General features: G+C 44.6%; 1 protein-coding gene across 1 annotated transcript in view; it reads right to left on the bottom strand.

Moving 5' to 3' along the window:
- Positions 1-1,735: 1,735 nt before the first annotated feature.
- LOC115177388 (ubiquitin carboxyl-terminal hydrolase 45-like) overlaps positions 1,736-22,239 on the bottom strand; it is a 50,541-nt gene continuing 30,037 nt past the window's right edge. Inside the window, exons 9-18 of the mRNA XM_029738113.1 lie at positions 13,684-13,771; positions 10,922-11,003; positions 10,593-10,684; positions 10,113-10,169; positions 9,851-9,976; positions 9,128-9,761; positions 5,003-5,100; positions 4,677-4,763; positions 4,348-4,495; positions 1,736-3,143 (exon numbers count right to left, since the gene is read on the bottom strand). Coding sequence (XP_029593973.1) covers positions 3,013-3,143; positions 4,348-4,495; positions 4,677-4,763; positions 5,003-5,100; positions 9,128-9,761; positions 9,851-9,976; positions 10,113-10,169; positions 10,593-10,684; positions 10,922-11,003; positions 13,684-13,771 — 1,543 coding nt within the window. The 3' untranslated portion in view covers positions 1,736-3,012. The remainder of the gene's footprint in view (positions 3,144-4,347; positions 4,496-4,676; positions 4,764-5,002; positions 5,101-9,127; positions 9,762-9,850; positions 9,977-10,112; positions 10,170-10,592; positions 10,685-10,921; positions 11,004-13,683; positions 13,772-22,239) is intronic.

Below are 22,239 nucleotides of genomic sequence, written 5' to 3'. Positions count from 1 at the left end.
ATTTGGGGGTCTGGCTCATGGACTAAAACAGATTTTACTTGAAACATCTAAACATTACATTAGAACATTTGATATATTGTTAAACGATGTAATGTAATCTATTTTCAGGGGAAATGGTTTTGATACAATATTTCATCAGTTATTTGTAAGATAAACATTATGCATTGCTTGGCAAGAACATTAAAGGAATACAAAATAACTTAATTTATCAATAATTATTGCATTCAAATTTTTTGGGTCCTGAACTTATTTAGCAAGCAGCTGAGAACAAGGGGGTATAGAAATACAAATACAAAGAAATCTGTATCGTAATTATAGATGGACATACATTTAGAATTTAACCTCCCCATTGAGTTCCCTTTTTCGGTAGGGCACCCAAATAGAGACCATGACCAGAGGGGAAAGAGAGTGAGAAAGAGCACAGTGAGCACCGACGGACGCAGGATGTCCATTGAGGCTATTTGCATGATCTTTATCAATGAGAGAGTCAATGCCATTGGAAAGTATTTTTTTTGTTTTTTCCTCCAGGTTAGATGGAAGTCATATTATACAATCTGTGTCTACCCTCTTTCCGTAGGCCTAAGCTCTTGGTTGCATTCGAGACAAAGTCATTTTTATTGATCTCAGTCAAGATCTGTAGCCTGTCATTTCTGTCATTTTTGTGGTTGGCTATTAAAAAGATGGATGTTTTCCTACTGCACGTGGCCCTGTTCAGTTCCAATGGCGAACAGCTGTCTGTAACCAGTGCATGCAGCCATCTGGTGGACTGTCTGGGACAGCGCACATCGGCTCTATCCGAAAATCCCCCATCTTCAATTGATTGAATTCCGTCCAGTATTGTGATTCTGTCTAAAACCTCTGAAATAAACATTTGAAACACAAGATGGCAACAAGTCAAGACAAAAATGCTATAGACTAAAATAAACACCCATGTACTGTAGGCTGGATAACACAGATGCTGACAGAGAACATGGTAGTCAGAAACAAACTCTTGGTACCATGTGACCAGTGTCCTGAAGGCAATACGCTTCCAAGCTTGAAGGGGACACGCTTCTATTTCCGCCTTCCATGGCAGTGACTAAATGCTAAGCTGAGCCTGAGCACTGTCCCTTTGTATTGTACTGTTGTAAGAGATGAACACTGCAGCGGTCCCTTGTCACTGGTTTCCATGACCACCGTGACAGAGGAAAGAGGACCAGGCCCTTTCATTAACTGAGATTAAAATCATATCTAATCCTTCAAGAGAATGTCCCCGAGCAAGGGACCCTGCTTTTAAAAATAGACCAAATACATTTAACCAAAAAAAAGTGCTGTGTTGTTGGTGGGTGGCTTGACACTCTGCTTTAATGTTTTAACAGCGTGATTGGGATGTCACAGTGTGCGGGACCAGGAGGTTGGACGATGGGATGCTTTTAGACGTTGCCCTTTTCCTGATTCCACACCCACCTCCTCTTCACCAGCTCGCGACATGTTTCTCAAACAGCACTGCTTTGCACCCGTCATGGCACATCGCCACCACCGACAGAGTGAATATGGCACCATGGGATTCACTGTGACAGCCCCTGACTAATGGCCAGCACCGTCTTCACACAGTAAAGAGGGATGACACAAATTCCAGTGCAAAAACAACAGCCGTACTCGTTCACTATCAAGTACTTTCCGTTGGGGGGGGGGGGGGGGGGGGGGAGAGGATTCAAACATCCACCCAAAATAAGAACAGGCAAGCTGAGCCTTGTTGGCTTCCCATTTCATAAAATAGATTTATTCTCTTCGATATATATGATTTCACATAACCCAACGGTGTTCCGAGTTCCTTACTGAAATCGATTGACATTTTCAGAAGGAAAAGAAAGCCTGAAGAAAAGCCCTGTGGCACCATATCCATACATGGTTTAGTATTGTGGTAATACACCAAATTCTCATGCTTTTGCATTATCATTTCACACAAGCTGTCTGTATGCAAATATGTGTTCACCGTAATTATTTCTTAACATGCAGAAGCATAATAATCCTAGAGTGTAGGCACTGAGTACTTATTTGTTTTGAGAGAAAAAAAAAATTCAACTGTATCTTCACTTACAGTAATCCCTCACTTGACCAGAATAATTTGGCAATTTCCCAACAATCGACAGATAAAATATCTCCATTTCATTCCCCACAAAAAATATTTGCAGAACAATAATCATAAATGGTGAGACACATTTGAATCCCAAGATTTATCAACACATTCACTGCCTTCAGTTTACCTACAGCAGAAAATATGGGATAAAAAGACAAATGAAATGAAAACAATTGTTTATTGTCCGGAGAGCTGGCAATCATACATGTAGCAATGTCCCTTTGTTAAACATCACAATGTGTCTGTATCTGTGTGGTTAGAGATTGTTTGTGCACCAGTGTACATATTTAATAGAACTAGGATTTGAAAAAAACAAACAGTGCCGACCAACACAGTAATGTATTGTCTGAAACACACTCGGATGGCCTGCCACATTATGGACCTCTCCTTTCAGAAATAGTTTGAGATCACATTCTTTTGGTACTTAAGTCTTTTGTATATGTTCGCCATAATTTTATATAATTTCTCTTACCAAAAACTATTTGGCAATCACCATTTAATGATAGTCACACATTCGCAAGATCTACAAAAAACACAATTCGTATTCACCACGGCAGGCTGTAAAATATAAATAACATAGCATTTGTTTTGTACATTTAATTAAACATACTATTCTGCCACTCTCTCACTCACTCTCTTTCAGCAACTGTATGGGGACGTTCAGTAAGTGGACCAGTGTGGTGACCCTTCAATGCTGAGCAGTCCAGTATACATCAAGGTAGCTTTATGTCCCTGATGGCCTACCGATCCCATCATGTAGTGCATGCCTCGTTTCATGCTCTTGGGAGTCAAAGTTTAGAGAGAGGTATACCCAAAGCAGGTCTCTCTCTCTTTTTCCCTCTTCCTCTGTCTCCTGAGACCAATGATTGTTGGGCAGCTCCGTGCTCTGGCAGTCACAGCATCTCCTCGTAGAACAGCAGGTAGGCTTGAGAGTTGAGGACCCTGGATTCTGGTACCGCATGGACATTGGTGTCACTTACATAAACCCACTGACCCTGTGTGGCACTGCTTGCTTCCCTTGGACCTGAAACACAGTAAAGACATGTTCATAGCAACACCGGTATGTAGGTAAGACAAATTAGACAAATTAGACATAATTATAACAAATCAAATGTTATTAGTCACATGCGCCGAATACAACAGGTGTAGACCTTACAGTGAAATGCTGACTTACAAGCCCCTAAACTCTTAGTGTTTGCACTAAGTCTATTTTAAACTTAAACTGGGCGGACATGACAGGTTTTTAACCTGATCTACAGGATCCCGGAGCATTTTTCAATATCGGAGGAAATCGGAGCAAACCGTAGGTAAAACTTAACGCCACAGCCGTAAAAGTGTATTGCATACCCAATTTGCGGTTGAAGGCTCTCAAGGGCACTTACGGTGTCCGGATAATTTGAAAATATATTCGGCCGTAAATCAGTCATTACCGCCAAGTGCGAGTTCTCTAATTGTACCACCGTGGAGGCCGCCAGGTGTACACTACGATTTGGGTTGACTGAATTGTTAAACGTGAGAGGTTCTCTGATGGTTAGAGCCCGCAGACCGGGCAAAAGTCGTGTAGTGTACTTCAGCCTTTACCTGACGGAAGGTTACAGCAGGGTGAGGAAAACATGTATTGAAGCGAAAGAGAAAAGCAGTGAGAAGAAAATAAGAGGGGAAAAAAAAGATGAGCGTTGTAAGAAGGGATGTGTTGACATGAGGAGATGGATGGTGGATGACAGCGGCGTTGCCATTTGATGGAGACAGACTCTAACAGTGGGTACCGAGGTCCCTTTGACCTCTCTGCGGTGGCTCACCAATGCTGCCAAGACAATGTCACCTCAAGTTCTATACTAGTTAATTACCAGCGAGGACAACTGCTCACACAGACCACTGTCACAAAGACATTTTGATTATAGTTGAGTGTCGCTGAATGGCAGGCGCTTTCCTTGAGTATGGAAAGGAGAAAATACATCTATATAACGCTGGACATCTATATACACACTACAGTGCTTTTTCTCTCATAAATGCCGCCTTCAAGGTTACGCGGAGTGAGGCCTTCACACAAATAAAGTGCGTTTGTATGTATAAGCGACACATACTTTTTACAATCATACAATTCCATGCTTTGGTCGATATATATATATATTTTTTATGTTAACGTATTGACATAAGACTCTTAAGGCAAAATTGGTAAAGGAATAGAGTGTATTTTATGGACAGACAGAAAGAGACCGTTTTTTTACCTGCCATGTTTCTGCGGTGTGGCTGCTCGGTTCTCCTCTGGGGCCAGCGGACCTTTACGCATGCTGTGTAGTGGCCCCCGCGCATCGACCCGCTGTGTTCCACGATGCCATACAGGCTGTAGAGCACACGCTCCCCCGCCACCAGGTTCTGCCCAAATAGAAACACATACATGAATGCACTCAGGATGAGACATTGAGCAGTGCCAAGAGCTCAGACAGAAACAGGAGCATGTAAGCTATTGGTAGCTAACAGTGTTCAAAGACCCATATTCATTTCATGTTTTTAGTAAAGATAATGTCCCTGTTTTCACACGAAGAAGAGCGAGTACCTTGCAGGATGCCGAGCAGAACGGAGCCAGGTCCAGGATGAGAGGGAAGTTGACGTGACGGTTGACTTTTCGTAGGTTCATCCCTGCCTTCACACACACACACACACACACACACACACACACACACACACACACACACACACACACACACACAATCAAAATCGCAATCAACCCCAAAGATATCAACACACAATAAGACACAGTAATAGCCTACACCATGATCACAACAATTTAGATAAACAGGAGAACACAACGTAATTCACACGAACATGATATATCATGTACTGTAACGTAAAGATGTGTACAATAACGCATAATATGCTAACCTGGTGGAAGCGTTTGAGGTGCAGAGTGACCACCGGGGGCAGCGAAGAGATCAGCATCTGTTTGCGAGCGCTGGTGTACACCTTTTCAGACTTCTTCTCTGTAAGCAGCGGTGCAAAATGTACACAGTTTTCATACTTGGGTAAAACTACCTTAATAAGAAATGACTCAAGTAAAAGTCATACAGTAAAATACTACTTGAGCAAAAGTCTAAAAGTATTTGGTTTTAAATACACTTAAGCATCAAAAGTAAATGTAATTGCTAAAATAAAAAAGTATAAATCATTTCACATTCTTTAAAGTAACCATTTCCCAGTCCTGCTAACCATTTGAAATGTAAAGAGTACTTTTGGGTGTTATTGAAAATCAACGGAGTAAAAAGTACATTATTTTCCTTAGGCATTTAGTGGAGTAAAAGTTAGTTATATGCACAGCCGGATAAAAAAACGTACCCGATTTAATCTGGTTACTACTCCTGCCCAGTAACTAGAATATGCATATAATTAGTAGATTTGGATAGAAAACACTCCAAAGTTTCTAAAACTGTTTGAATGGTGTCTGTGAGTATAACAGAACTCATATGGCAGTCAAAACCCTGAGACAAATCCTAACAGGAAGTGGAAATCTGATGTGTGGAATCACTTCAAACCTTTGCCATTGAAACACACAGGGACTTATTAATCATTTAGCACTTCCTAGGGCTTCCACTAGATGTCAACAGTCTTTACAAAGTGGTTTGAGTCTTCTATGGTATAAACTGACCCAAAGAGAGGCTTGGGAAGCTGGTCACAGGGGGAGGGCCATTACTACTATGACGCGGGCGCCCATGGGAACCCTTTGGTTCCGAAACGTTTAGTAAGACAATGCAATCGTCCGCCTTGAATATTATTGAAGCTCTGGTTGAAAAAGGCCCTAAAGATTTATGTTATACAACGTTTGACATGTTTGAACAAACGTAAATATATATTTTTTTGCACATTCGTGACGACAAGTCCCGCGCGCTTCAGTACATTACGAGTAGCTAACAAGAAGGAACTATTGGGACATAAATTATTAACTTTTTCGAACAAAACTACATTTGTTGTGGACCTGGGATTCCTGGAAGTGCCTTCTGATGAAGATAATCAAAGGTAAGGGAATATTTACAATAGTATTTTTGATTTTAGATGGTTCCAAGATGGCGCTAACATGTATCGCCTAGCCTATTTTTCTGAGCATACCACGTCGTTTATTGCAAAGTGTGATTTCCCAGTAAAGTTACTTTTTAAATCTGGCAATGCGGTTGCATTCACGAGATGTTAATCTATAATTCTTTGAATGACAATATTACATTTTAACAATGTATTCGAATAGTAATTTTGTACATTGTAGCGCTGATTCACCGGAAGCATTTGAGGGAAAATATTTTCTGAACATCACGTGCCGATGTAAAATGCTATTTTTATACACTGCTCAAAAAAATAAAGGGAACACTTAAACAACACAATGTAACTCCAAGTCAATCACACTTCTGTGAAATCAAACTGTCCACTTAGGAAGCAACACTGATTGACAATAAATTTCACATGCTGTTGTGCAAATGGAATAGACAACAGGTGGAAATTATAGGCAATTAGCAAGACACCCCCAATAAAGGAGTGGTTCTGCAGGTGGTGACCACAGACCACTTCTCAGTTCCTATGCTTCCTGGCTGATGTTTTGGTCACTTTTGAATGCTGGCGGTGCTTTCACTCTAGTGGTAGCATGAGACGGAGTCTACAACCCACACAAGTGGCTCAGGTAGTGCAGCTCATCCAGGATGGCACATCAATGCGAGCTGTGGCAAGAAGGTTTGCTGTGTCTGTCAGCGTAGTGTCCAGAGTATGGAGGCGCTACCAGGAGACAGGCCAGTACATCAGGAGACGTGGAGGAGACCATAGGAGGGCAACAACCCAGCAGCAGGACCGCTACCTCCGCCTTTGTGCAAGGAGGAGCAGGAGGAACACTGCCAGAGCCCTGCAAAATGACCTCCAGCAGGCCAGAAATGTGCATGTGTCTGCTCAAACGGTCAGAAACAGACTCCATGAGGGTGGTATGAGGGCCCGACGTCCACAGGTGGGGGTTGTGCTTACAGCCCAACACCGTGCAGGACGTTTGGCATTTGCCAGAGAACACCAAGATTGGCAAATTCACACAGAGCACATGTGACAGAGTCTGGAGACGCCATGGAGAACGTTCTGCTGCCTGCAACATCCTCCAGCATGACCGGTTTGGCAGTGGGTCAGTCATGGTGTGGGGTGGCATTTCTTTGGGGGGCCGCACAGCCCTCCATGTGCTCGCCAGAGGTAGCCTGACTGCCATTAGGTACCGAGATGAGATCCTCAGACCCCTTGTGAGACCATAGGCTGGTGCGGTTGGCCCTGGGTTCCTCCTAATGCAAGACAATGCTAGACCTCATGTGGCTGGAGTGTGTCAGCAGTTCCTGCAAGAGGAAGGCATTGATGCTATGGACTGGCCCGCCCGTTCCCCAGACCTGAATCCAATTGAGCACATCTGGGACATCATCTCTCGCTCCATCCACCAACGCCACGTTGCACCACAGACTGTCCAGGAGTTGGCGGATGCTTTAGTCCAGGTCTGGGAGGATAGTCCAGGTCTGGCCTTCCCTGTAGCTCAGTTGGTAGAGCATGGTGTTTGCAACACCAGGGTTGTGGGTTCGATTCCCACGGGGGGCCAGCACAGAAAAAAAAATGTATGAAATTGTATGAAATGTATGCATTCACTACTGTAAGTCGCTCTGGATAAGAGCGTCTGCTAAATGACTAAAATGTAATGTAAATGTAATACCATACGCCACCTCATCAGGAGCATGCCCAGGCGTTGTAGGGAGGTCATACAGGCACGTGGAGGCCACACACACTACTGAGCCTCATTTTGACCAGTTTTAAGGACATTACATCAAAGTTGGATCAGCCTGTGGTTTTCCACTTTAATTTTGAGTGTGACTCCAAATCCAGACCTCCATGGGTTGATAAATTGGATTTCCATTGATTATTTTTGTGTGATTTTGTTGTCAGCACATTCAACTATGTAAAGAAAAAAGTATTTAATAAGATTATTTCATTCATTCAGATCTAGAATGTGTTATTTTAGTGTTCCCTTTATTTTTTGGAGCAGTGTATATAAATATGAACTTTATCGAACAAAAAATGCATGTATTGTGTAACATGATGTCCTAGGAGTGTCATCTGATGAAGATTGTCAAAGGTTAGTGCTGCATTTAGCTGTGTTTTGGGTATTTGTGATGCATCTAGTTGCTTTGAAAATGGCAGTGTGTTTTTTTTTGGCAGGGTACTCTCCTAACATAATCTAATGTTTTGCTTTTGCTGTAAAGCCTTTTTGAAAATCGGACAACGTGGTTCGATTCAGGAGATGTGTATCTATAAAATGGTGTAAAATAGTCATATGTTTGAGAAATTGAAGTTATAGCATTTATGAGGTTTTTTTATTTCGCGCGACGCGATTCCACTGGCTGTTGACTAGGGTGGCCACGTTCCCAGACAGGTTAAATAGTTAAGTAAAGTTCAGATTCCCTAAAAAAACGACTTAAGTAGTGCTTTAAAGTACTTGTACTTAAGTACTTTACACCACTGTCTGTAAGCACATAGACACCACAATGTCACTTTGTGAATGGGAATTTTTCAAATACATGATTGCTCTGCCTGATACAAGCAGCGTAGCCTAAATGTCTGCATTTGAATATCTGTGTAAATGCATGACATGGATAGGTGCCGAATAGCCATGCATTTCCATAACACCTACTGCTGTCACTATCAGGTCAGAATCTCAACAAATTGTCTTTAACAACAGTGGTTCTCCAGAGCTCCCGAGTGGCACAGCGCACTGCATCTCAATGCAAGAGGTGTCACTACAGTCCCTTGTTCAAATCCAGGCTGTATCACATCCGGCCGTGATTGGGAGTCCCATAGGGCGGCGCACAATTGGCCCAGAGTCGTCCGGGTTTGGCCGGGGTAGACCGTCATTGTAAATAAGAATTTGTTCTTAAATGACTTGCCTTGTTAAATAAAAAAATATATCTTTCAAACCTGCACAAGTTCTCTATCAAACGGTGTATGTGTTTTACTAACCTACTGAGGTGCTCTTCCGCAGTTGTTTCTGCCGGCGGTCTGTGCAGCTCTCGCACAACAGTTTGTTGTTGCCCATCAGAAGCTCCACCGAGGTGAACTGGTGAAGGCAGGACTGAATGGAGCACTCCTTGGAGCAGGGCGTGTAGCTGTGGGACAGTGCCTTGAATGCCCCCTGGTGGTGGGAGTGAGGAGACTGTTGAGGATGTTGAGGCTGGGGCTCCCCCTGGTCCTCAGGACAGTGTGTGGAGGGTGAGTCCCCTGAATCAGGGCCCAGGTTCATCTTATGCACTGCACTAACCAGCTGCTCCCCAGCACCACCCTGCTGGGTCCTGGGGGAGAGGGCAGGCGGGGTGGGAGACTGGGTAGGGGTGGACCCTCTGCCACCATGGCTGTGTCCCGAGGGGTGCCGGGGGGTCCACTCGCTCTCCGAGGCCTCGCTGTCGGCGTCGTTGCTGCTGCCCTGAGGTCCCGAGTCTTTATCACTGCCGTCCGATAGGCTGCTGGTGGCGGCCATTTTGGAACCTCCTGCGGCACGGGCCATTACGGAGGGGGACTCCTCCTCGGGGTGGTCCGAGGGGCTGTCTGCCCCCTTCTCCTCCACAGAGCCAGGGGACTTCTGGCCCTGCTGCTGCTTCTGAGGGAGGTAGACACACACAGTCAGCAAAACACACCCACCCACTGACTCAAACTACACTTACACACAGACACAAAGAACACACACACCTGTCCGCGAAGTTTCCTGCTGTTCTTATCGAGCACTGCGGAAAGCATCTCGCCACCGGGGGAGACGTGAGCTTCTTGCTCCCGACTGCTCTTCCCAGTCCTGCCCGGGTTGGACGGCTTGGACATCTGAACAGCACCAGGACATGACACAAAGATAGAGATGAAACCAACATACTGTACACTTATCACATATGACCAACATGGCAGAAGCAGTATTCTGGACTGGAACACTATTGCAAAACTAATGCAAAGACATGCTCACCCGCTCCTCAATGATGGGCAGAGAGATGTCAATGAAGGCTTCCTTCACTGTGGAGATCTGAGAGAGACAGAGGACAGGCAACCATATCACTCACAATCAAAGTACGTCCTGGCTTTCAGCTGAGAACAACTACAGTCTTACTGAAATATGAACGCTGCTCATTGAGAAGTGGTTTAAAATGGTTTAACTGTGTATGACACACACAAAACAAATGGCTCAGCACTTGCAACACCAGGATTGTGGGTTCGATTCCCAGGGTCAGCCGTACATAAAATATATTTTGCATGATTGTAAGTCGCTTTGGATAAAAGCATCTGCTAAATGGCGTATATTATTATTATTTTTATTATAACTATAGTTCTATGATTAATCATTAAGTATTAAGGAATACAGCCAAACTGTTCAGTGGTTGACCACACACACACACACACCTAGATTCCAGTAACCATAACCAGAAGGGACAGGCAATGAATCACTTACATGCTCACACTCCTCACACATGATGGTGTTGGTCAACTCCCCCACAAAGATGCGATCCACAAAGTTCATCTTCACACCCTCCTTCCCGTATGCTGAGATAAGAGGAAATAAAGGTTAAGCAAATAAAAACATCAAAGTTCAGCTACAACCATTCAGAATAAAATGTACTTTAATCAATGCCTATGTTTTATCATGAAACATGCTTTGTGGTTCCTTTGGTTGAGGAACTCTTCCATAGTAAGTAAGCCATTGAACAGTACATAAAGCTGCCACGAGATGGCGCTACTGATTTAGGTCAAAACTACTGAGTGTCAGAATGGAACAGGAACCTTTGACTTGGCGTTTGGTCTCATCATCTGCAGTCTTCTCTGTGGGGTTGTTGAAGGATTTCAGAATGCCCGCTTTGATCCGCTGGGAATGTCAAACACTACATTGATCTCATATAAATGCCAACTTAAGTATATAGAAAAATTGAGGTTTTATACAACAAAGGGGGATTTATATAAGAGCTACCATGGGAAGCCAAGGAATTGAAATCACTACAAAAATTATAGTGCATTTGTAAATACACATTAGTAAATACACATTAGTAAACAAATACACACTTCTTCCAGAGCTCTCTGTATGTGTGTGTGTGTGCGTACACCATGTGTGCATGTACTGCGTGTGTGTGTACACAGCGGCCGTGTGTGTACTTTGTATGTGTGTGTGTGTGTGTGTGTGTACTTCACCTGTGTGTGTTTGTGTGTGTACACAGCGGCCGTGTGTGTACTTCGTGTGTGTGTGTGTGTACACGGCGCATGTGTTTGTGTGGAGTGTGTCAGCCAGCCGTCTCTGACAGTCTTGGTGGCGGGGCCGTGGGCAGTGATTGAAGGTGACATGGTCAGCGAGTGTGTCGGCTAGTAGAAGTAGAGGCACCAAACACAGTAAAGCACCAATCAATAGATAATTGGCCGTGGTCTGTGTCTGTGGACCCGACTAGTTGCCCCTATTGTCCCCGGACCAACGCACTGGACTGGCTATTTAGGTCAAAAACCTTGTTAATCCCAGCTCTGCAGCCCCCCTGCACCCCTCCTGTACTCCTCTCCCTAGTCAGTCAGACCCTGCTGAGCCCCACACTAATTAATCACCAGCAGGATCTCTCCCCCCCCCCCCCCCACTGAATCCCCCTACCCAAAGTAACAGTGTGTAGGCTCAGGGTAAGGGAAGTGAGGTAGGAAAGGTTGGAGGGGTGTAAACTAAATTAAGATGGGCCAAGAAGGACAGGCCATGCCCTGAGAGGGAGCATTACCTAACGTCTCAGCTAATTGGTGATAATTGACTGTGTGCAATTAGCATATTTAGACTAAATGGCCAATCAACACAAATACTTGGGCCTCCTATGTTGGTGTTGACAGGCTATGGGAGAAATGGCCAGTTACTCAGAGAGTGTGTGTGTTTTATTGCACGTTTGTTTGGGCTGATTCCGTGCAGTTGAGGACATTTGAGTTGGCGCAAGCTAAACACGATGAGTGTACCTACAATTCCTTTCTGAGTAAATAAAACGTGTACGTGTCAAGATGATGTTTATACAATATTTGTTGGATTGCGTATGCTGTGCAGGTCAATTTATGGCAGATGAGTGGCAAACCTGATTAGAAGCAACTGCTGCACATTGGCTGTTCTTTACAAATGCTGTTTTGAATTAAAATAAAATGTTAACAACACACTGAAGGCTGTAAAGCCGAAACGTCTGTGCACGCTGTCCCTGATGCAGTGAAACGTCTGTGCACGCTGTCCCTGATGCAGTGAAACGTCTGTGTTCGCTGTCCCTGATGCAGTGAAACGTCTGTGTATGCTATCCCTGATGCAGTGAAAATAATTGAAGAAATCGAATGAAGCAAGCTTCACGCGAACATCTTTTTGAGTACGAACCCATTACACCTTCTTGCAGGTAAATGTATTGTAAATTCTTCAGACAGTAGATGTAAAAAGCATAAGCGTACGTTGGAGTGTATGTTTTTTATTTTTATTTTTTATTATTTCACCTTTATTTAACCAGGTAGGCCAGTTGAGAACAAGTTCTCATTTACAACTGCGACCTGGCCAAGATAAAAGCAAAGCAGTGCGACAAAAACAACACAACACATGGGATAAACAAATGTATAATGAACAAACCTATAATGTATAATGAATGTATGAATAGGGCCAGCTCCCCCCTTCACCCCTCCCTCCCGGACTCCCTGATTTGAGCGGGGGAGGGGGGGTGACCCTCCAGCACAATGGGGCGACCCACAGCTGCGTGTTTCCCAGATCACACAATGACGCCCGTCGTGCCACTTGCAAGTCCAGTAAGTGGCACAACTGTCAGTGTTCACAAGTTTAAAAAGAACCAGGGGGGAGTCCCAGCCTGTACCCTTGTCCCAGGCCCCGGGCTGACCACTCCACACCCGCTACTCTCCTCTCTTTTTGGGGCTGGCTGAGCCGCTGGTGGGGCCGAGGGGCCAACTGACTCAGCCCTGGGCCGGGCCCACAGTGATGGTGGGCTCCCCCTAATTGCTGAACGAGGGGGGGAGACAGTCTGCACTTGCCAGAAAATATGGTACCATAAGGTTAAAAGACAATGGCTGGCCGAGGAGTAAAGGCAAAGACCAGACCCTGCACACTGTCATCCACGAGCACACAGGTGAATGTCTTCCATGGCTTTCAGCCTGCTCTCCGTTGGCGATTGAAGTGTGCTTCTCAATTGCAATCAAAACATTGCCTGTTCTTTTGCGTACTCCTACTAGCTTGGACACCACCCTACATGTAGCTTGGCTGCTGGTATCTTAGACACCGTTCACATAGAGTAAGGGCTTTATGTCACCATGCTCATACTTCACGAGACACAGGGTGTGTTTGAGAGCATACATTCTGCTCAGTCACTTGACTGATCTACAACAAAGAAGAAAAAAAAGGCATCCTAAATAACTACTCATTACGATTTGTAGATCGGTCAGTCTGCTCAGTCAGTGTGGATCGCAAACACGGCCACTGGCACAGAGAGGGAGCCATGGTACTAGGCTGAGTGGAAGAAGGATGTGGTGTTTGTAATGTGGGTCTATAGTCTCACCTTAGTCTCCTCTACTCTTATGGAGTCCAGTAGGTAATGGAGCAGCTCCTGGCTGTCCTGCTGCTGGTAGCCCTTAAAGCGTGGAGCCCTGGTGAGACAGAGAACACAGCTTAGTCAGAACACATACACTCACACAGAAACCATGTCAAATGCATACACACTTGTGTAAACATAATTCTGTATTTTATTGCTTTTTTAAAAATATATATATATTTTTTTACAGAGATTGACAGATCTTGAGAGGGGGAGACAGTTGAGAGGGATGAAAGTTGGAGGTGGACGGCGGACCGAAACCTGTCTCCAGGGCCAGTACATGTGGTCTGAAGCGGGCAGCTCTATCACTAAGCTAGACCAGTTACATGTATGTTGTTGATAATGGATAATAGTTTATAAAATGAGAGAATCTAGGACAGGCAAACACAAATCAATTGGTACACCAACACCCACCCACCCACACAAGCATGCACAAAGCAATCAACCACATGCATAAAGCAATCTGCTGTATCAATAGTGCATACAGAGACATTGAGAGTGGAGAATGGCCATTATTTTTTCCTCAAGGACTTTTCGTTGGTTCATCCATTCAATTTCCTCTCCTCTCTGCAGCTTTCTGGTGTTTAAAGGCAGCCATTGTTTCATTCCCATAGCTTTCATTAAACCAGTTAGGGTCTCACACACACACGCATACATGCATACCCAGACAATGACCTTCTGCCTTCGTGTGTTAAGCAAGATTCCAAGTAAAGAATATAACAATGACATACAGTGGGGAGAACAAGTATTTGATACACTGCCGATTTTGTAGGTTTTCCTACTTACAAAGCATGTAGAGGTCTGTAATTTTTTATCATAGGTACACTTCAACTGTGAGAGTAATTAAGTAATTAATTTGCATTTTATTGCATGACATAAGTATTTGATCACCTACCAACCAGTAAGAATTCCGGCTCTCACAGACCTGTTAGTTTTTCTTTAAGAAGCCCTCCTGTTCTCCACTCATTACCTGTATTAACTGCACCTGTTTGAACTCGTTACCTGTATAAAAGACACCTGTCTACACACTCAATCAAACAGACTCCAACTTCTCCACAATGGCCAAGACCAGAGAGCTGTGTAAGGACATCAGGGATAAAATTATAGACCTGCACAAGGCTGGGATGGGCTACAGGACAAAAGGCAAGCAGCTTGGTGAGAAGGCAACAACTGTTGGCGCAATTATTAGAAAATGGAAGAAGTTCAAGATGACGGTCAATCACCCTTGATCTGGGGCTCCATGCAAGATCTCACCTCGAGTGACATCTATGACCATGAGGAAGGTGAGGGATCAGCCCAGAACTACACGGCAGGACCTGGTCAATGACCTGAAGAGAGCTGGGTCACAGTCTCAAAGAAAACCATTAGTAACACACTACGCCGTCATGGATTAAAATCCTGCAGCGCACGCAAGGTCCCCCTGCTCAAGCCAGCGCATGTCCAGGCCCGTCTGAAGTTTGCCAATGACCATCTGGATGATCCAGAGAAGGTCATGTGGTCTGATGAGACAAAAATAGAGCTTTTTGGTCTAAACTCCATTCGCCGTGTTTGGAGGAAGAAGAAGGATGAGTACAACCCCAAGAACACCATCCCAACCGTGAAGCATGGAGGTGGAAACATTCTTTGGGGATGCTTTTCTGCAAAGGGGACAGGACGACTGCACCGTATTGAGGGGAGGATGGATGGGGCCATGTCTCGCGAGATCTTGGCCAACAACCTCCTTCCCTCAGTAAGAGCATTGAAGATGGGTCGTGGCTGGGTCTTCCAGCATGACAATGACCCGAAACACACAGCCAGGGCAACTAAGGAGTGGCTCCGTAAGAAGCATCTCAAGGTCCTGGAGTGGCCTAGCCAGTCTCCAGACCTGAACCCAATAGAACATCTTTGGAGGGAGCTGAAAGTCCGTATTGCCCAGCGACAGCCCCAAAACCTGAAGGATCTGGAAAAGGTCTGTATGGAGGAGTGGGCCAAAATCCCTGCTGCAGTGTGAGCAAACCTGGTCAAGAGCTACAGGAAACCTATGATCTCTGTAATTGCAAACAAAGGTTTCTGTACCCAATATTAAGTTCTGCTTTTCTGATGTATCAAATACTTATGTCATGCAATAAAATGCAAATTAATTACTTAAAAATCATACAATGTGATTTTCTGGATTTTTGTTTTAGATTCCGTCTCTCACAGTTGAAGTGTACCTATGATAAAAATTACAGACCTCTACATGCTTTGTAAGTAGGAAAACCTGCAAAATCGGCAGTGTATCAAATACTTGTTCTCCCCACTGTACATTCATTATTTGATGGTTTACATGAGAATTTCTTTTTGTGGCTAATTGTAAGACCTGTGCAAGTATTTGCAAATTAAATTTGATATTGCAGGTGAAAATGGCTTTTGGGCTTACCAACAGCCTACTGTGCAAGCCAATTCAGAATTTCTTCAATAGAAAGCACTTTACTGTCGAGAGTACACATCTCTCATCATCATCATCATCATTCCCCAACAGTACATGTAGTTAAGGGTGAAAACGTATGGCGACGTGACAGTGGACATCCTGCATGTTCACGCCCCAGCACTCGTAGAGGGGGCTCTCCTTGAGCCTGTCCCTGGCCACAACAGGACAGATGTAGGGACAGATGCTAGGGCCAGATGGGCATCCAGGGCCAGAGCCACCACCACAACCTGTTGGGCAGCGCCAGCCACACAGCCATAGAACTGGTTGGCATGACAGGCTGGCAGGACAACATGCAGCTGACCCGAGAGAACCACTGACCACTCCTGACCCAACACTATCAGAGTGCACAGGGTGATAGAGTGCGGAAAGTACATTCGTTGCCTCTTTGATACCAGTCTAGCATCTGACCATCTACAGTGGCTTGCGAAAGTATTCACCCCCCCCTTGGCATTTTTTCAATTTTTTTGCCTTACAACCTGGAAATTAAATGTATTTTTTTTGGGGGGGGGGGGGGGGGGTTGTATCATTTGATTTATACAACATGCCTATCACTTTGAAGATGCAAAATGTTTTTTGTGAAACAAACAAGTAAACTTGAGCGTGCATAACTATTCACCCCCCCAAAGTCAATACTTTGTAGAGCCACCTTTTGCAGCAATTACAGCTGCAAGTCTCTTGGGGTTTGTCTCTATAAGCTTGGCACATCTAGCCACTGGCAGTTTTGCCCATTCTTCAAGGCAAAACTGCCCCAGCTCCTTCAAGTTGGATGGGTTCCGCTGGTGTACAGCAATGTTTAAGTTCTACCACAGATTCTCAATTGGATTGAGGCCTGGGCTTTCACTAGGCCATTCCAAGACATTTAAATGTTTCCCCTTAAACCACTTGAGTGTTTCTTTAGCAGTATGCTTAGGGTCATTGTCCTGCTGGAAGGTGAACCTCCGTCCCAGTCTCAAATCTCTGGAAGACTTTTCCTCAAGAATTTCCTTGTATTTAGCGCCATTCATCACCTTCAATTCTGACCAGTTTCCCAGTCCCTGCCGATGAAAAACATGGATGGTTTTCTCGGGGTGATGAGAGGTGTTGGGTTTGCGCCAGACATAGCGTTTTCCTTGAAGGCCAAAAAGCTCAATTTTAGTCTCATCTGACCAGAGTACCTTCCTCCATATGTTTGGGGAGTATTCCACATGTCTTTTGGCGACCACCAAACGTGTTTGCTAATTTTTTTCTTTAAGCAATGGCTTTTTTCTGTCCACTCTTCCGTAAAGCTCAGCTCTGTGGAGTGTACGGCTTAAATTGGTCCTATGGACAGATACTCCAATCTCCGCTGTGGAGCTTTGCAGCTCCTTCAGGGTTATCTTTGGTCTCCTTGTTGCCTCTCTGATTAATGCCCTCCTTGCCTGGTCTGTGAGTTTTGGTGGGCGGCCCTCTCTTGGCAGGTCTGTTGTGGTGCCATATTCTTTCCATTTTTAAATAATGGATTTAAATGGTGCTCCGTGGGATGTTCAAAGTTTCAAATATTTTTTATAACCCAACCCCGATCTGTACTTCTCCACAACTTTGTCCCTGACCTGTTTGGAGAGCTCCTTGGTCTTCATGGTGCCGCTTGCTTGGTGGTGCCCCTTTCTTAGTGGTGTTGCAGACTCTGGGGCCTTTCAGAACAGGTGTATATATACTGAGATCATGTGACACTTAGGTTGCACACAGGTGGACTTTATTTAACGAATTATGTGACTAATGAAGGTAATTGGTTGCACCATATCTTATTTAGGGGCTTCATAGCAAAGGGGTGAATACATATGCATGCACCACTTTTTATTTTATTTTTTAAACAAGTTATATTTTTCATTTCACTTCACCAATTTGGACTATTTTGTGTATGTCCATTACATAAAATCCAACTAAAAATCCATTTAAATTACAGGTTGTAAGGCAACAAAATAGGAAAAACACAAAGTGAAATCATTGTTATACAGTGCCTTGCAAAAGTATTCATCCCCATGAATACTTTTGCAAGGCACTGTATAACAATGATCACCGTCTTGATCACTGGAATACTGGTACTTGTTCGAAGGGCGTTAGCCTACATGTTTGTATGTCCTATTTTATAACGCCCCTGAGCAGCTCTCCACAGAGAAATGTGTCCTCCTAAAAGGCATTGTAGGGGCTTCATTGTCCCAGGTTTGGCATTCTGATCCGATGTCATATCCTCTCTACATACAGGGCAATGACCCATCCAGATTGGCCTGCAATGCAAATGAAACCAAACGATTTACCCCTTTGAACTGGTGAACCAATTTTCCTGGCGTGCTCCCAAACCCAATCAGAACAGAGGTATTCATTCTCTAACTGGCAGCAGAGTGGATGGGCCTAAAGTCTGGATCATCTCTGCCATGTGCTGATGGATGTTGACATCTAGCCCCAGAATCGGTGACTGGAGCTAAGGGAGAGATGAATGGCCACCTGCCACCAACACAGGTCATGAGTAGGAGGTCTAGAGGACCAACTTAGCCCCCCTTCTCTACCTGTCCCTTTGCCCTCTCTCTGCCACACGCAAGAGGGGCAGAGGGGGGAATCACATATGTCCCTCATTTCATTCCTTTTAAAGATGCCAAAACATATAATGGAATATCTTCCTTCAAATGTGTACAAAATGAGTGTTGGGTTTTAAAGCATGTTTTCTTATCATATGACCAACTTGTCTTAATACTTGAGCTGTTAGCTTGCCACCTCTTTAGTATCCTGTGTAAAGGAAGTGTAAGAAAGAAATTGAACTCAAATGGGAATTACAATGGGGAATTTGGCTTTCTATCAAGCAAATCGCGTCTTGCATGCATGCCAAACACACTCATCCCCAACTCTGCTTATCTAACAGCTCAAACACAAAACGGGTCGGACTGGTGCAGTATCTGGTCGGCACACAGTGATAATCGGGATTAAAAGACAGACAGAGGCACGCAGCAGTCTTGGGGTATTTTTTCCGGGAAAGGAGCACGGAGCAGCGACGGGTGAGAGGCAGACGAGCAGCTCCAATGGGATCAGTGGGAACGGGGCAGTCTAGAAGCTCATCCCAGTGGAAGAGAGGCAGAAGGGCCCTGTAGCGCTGCTCCCAATCTGGCCCTGACCAATGCAGACAGCTGCGGTGCTAATACAATTAACAGCGGATGAGTTAGTACCAGACGCAAGGCAATCCCGGCACGTTGCACCACCTCGACAGGCAGAGGGGCGCCTACACACGGTCACACACATATTCAAACACCTTCAATACAACATACACTCAGTAAAAAAAAGAAACGTCCCTTTTTCAGGACCCTGTCTTTCAAAGATAATTCTTAAAAACCCAAATAACTTCACAGATCTTCATTGTAAAGGGTTTAAACGCTGTTTCACATGCTTGTTAAATGAACCATAAACAATTCATGAACATGCACCTGTGGAACGGTTGTTAAGATACTAACAGTTTACAGACGGTAGACAATTAAGGTCACAGTTAATTTAAAACTTTGGACACTAAAGAGGCGTTTCTACTGACTCTGAAAAACACCAAAAGAAAGATGCCCAGGGTCCCTGATCATCTGCGTGAAAGTGCCTTAGGCATGCTGCAAGGAGGCATGAGGACTGCAGATGTGGCCAGGGCAGAAAATTGCAACGTCCGTACTGTGAGACGCCTAAAGACAGTGCTACAGGGAGACAGGATGGACAGCTGATCGTCCTCGCAGGGGCAGACCACGTGTAACAACACCTGCACAGGATTGGTACATCTGAACATCACACCTGCGGGATGATCATGACAAAAACAACTGCCCGAGTTACACCAGGAACGCACAACCCCTCCATCAGTGCTCAGACTGTCTGCATAAGGCAGGTCCTCACCAGACATCACCGGCAACAACGTCACCTATGGGCACAAACCCACCGTCACTGAACCAGACAGGAATGGCAAAAAGTGCTCTTCACTGACGAGTCGCGGTTTTGTCTCACCAGGGGTGATGGTCGGATTCGCCTTTATCGTCGAAAGAATGAACGTTACACCGAGGCCTGTACTCTGGAGCAGGATCAATTTGGAGGTGGAGGGTCCGTCATGGTCTGGGGCGGTGTGTCACAGCATCATCGGACTGAGCTTGTTGTCATTGCAGGCAATCTCAACGTTGTGCGTTAAAGGGAAGACATCCTCCTCCCTCATGTGGTACCCTTCCTGCAGGCTCATCCTGACATGACCCTTCAGCATGACAATGCCACCAGAGGCATCCCACTCCTCTTTCTATTCTGGTTAGAGCCAGTTTGCACTGTTCTGTGAAGGGAGTAGTACACCGCGTTTTACAAGATCTTTAGTTTCTTGGCAATTTCTCGCATGGAATAGCCTTCATTACTCAGAACAAGAATAGGCTGACAAGTTTCAGAAGGTCTTTGTTTCTGGCCATTTTGAGCCTGTAATCGAATCCACAAATGTTGATGCTCCAGATACTCAACCAGTCTAAAGAAGGACAGTTTTATTGCTTTGTTAATTAGGACAACAGTTTTCAGCTGTGCTAACATTATTGCAAAAAGGTTTTCTAATGATCAATTAGCCTTTTAAAATTATAAACTTGGATTAGCTAGCACAACGTGCCACTGGAACACAGGAGTGATGGTTGCTGATAATGGGCCTCTGTACGCCTATGTAGATATTCCATTAAAAATCAGCCGTTTCCAGCTACAATAGTCATTTACAACATTAACAATGTCTACACTGTATTTCTGATCAATTTAATGTTATTTATAAAATAGAAATGCTTTTCTTTCAAAAACAAGGACATTTCTAAGTGACCCCAAACTTTTGAACGGTAACAACACTTATCTGACGTATATAACATGGCTCATATGTGGCTCATATGTAATCACATTCAGTGTCACAGCACCACAAGCAATCATTTCTAAAAAAGACATTCCTTTTAATAAGTGTAGGTCTATTTCTTAGCGACGTCACGCTCTTCTGCCATACTCACATTATTGAATGCGGCTTTTTATCCACCTCCCTACATGTACGAGTGCATTGAATCTTTTCATTCATTCACATATAGACTATTCCTCACAAGGACAGACAAAAGTGTGATATGTAACATCAGAAATCGAATGAATGCCTTGTATAGGCAGCTGCAGCTCTGTGGACATTATTTATCAGGCATTGTGAGACCAGCTGAATGTGACCTTCCTTGCGAGAATGCCTGTTCTTCAATGCTTCAGCGGCAGGAGATCGTCCATGCATGTACAGACCTGTGTGGCCATGTGCCTTTGTGTGGCTGCCTGCTAGAGATGTGGCCCATTGTTGTACCCTGCTATTTTCCTAATGTGTTGGACTTACACACAGGTTGGCAGAAATAGCCTACAAGTCATGAAAGAAGGCCAGTTAGTGTGTAAGTGTGTATGTGCGTTTGCAGAGTGCATTTGTGCAAGTGTGTGTGTGTTCGTATTGTGTATGTATCATTTTATAACTGAATGCTAGTGTAAGGAAAATGGAGGGTAAAAGTGTTCCTGTGTAAGTATACGCAAGATTCTCTCGATGAAGCTTTGATGACAGTCCAAAGTCATATGACAATTTGCATCAGAATAAATTGTAGCGCTTTTTCCTCTCATGCACCATACACAGATCCCCCACCACAGCAGCATAGACCCAGTGGCGGGTCTGGGTACAAGCTGAGTCTCTCACTGGCACCAGAAACAGTGTGTGGTGTTGACCCTCCAAACCACTGGGCCTGGCGCTGGTCCGAGCATAACCCGTCCAGCTGGCACAGTCTTGGCTTTGGGTATAGCGGGGCAGCCAGAAGGGCAGGCCAGGCAGGGAGTGACTCAGCTGGTCAAGGGTGAACACAACACACTAGGCTCAATCTGCCTTAAATACCAAAGGAAAAACACACACCGTGGGGTCCTACCCAAGCAGCCAGTTTAACAAAACAGTGTGTTGTTAAGCACTAGGGTGCACATTCCCAGGTCAGGGCCGTCAACACGCCACTGAGCTACGAGACCTCGGGTAATAAAGACGAGGATTGGACATGCACACAGCCTAGTGTGTACATGGCTTTAGTCATCCCGAAGGTCAA

The sequence above is a fragment of the Salmo trutta genome, chromosome 37 (assembly GCF_901001165.1).
Source record: "Salmo trutta chromosome 37, fSalTru1.1, whole genome shotgun sequence".
Lineage (NCBI taxonomy): Eukaryota > Metazoa > Chordata > Actinopteri > Salmoniformes > Salmonidae > Salmo > Salmo trutta.
Note: the sequence above shows the minus strand (reverse complement) of the source record. Positions and strands in the feature narration are given on the sequence as shown.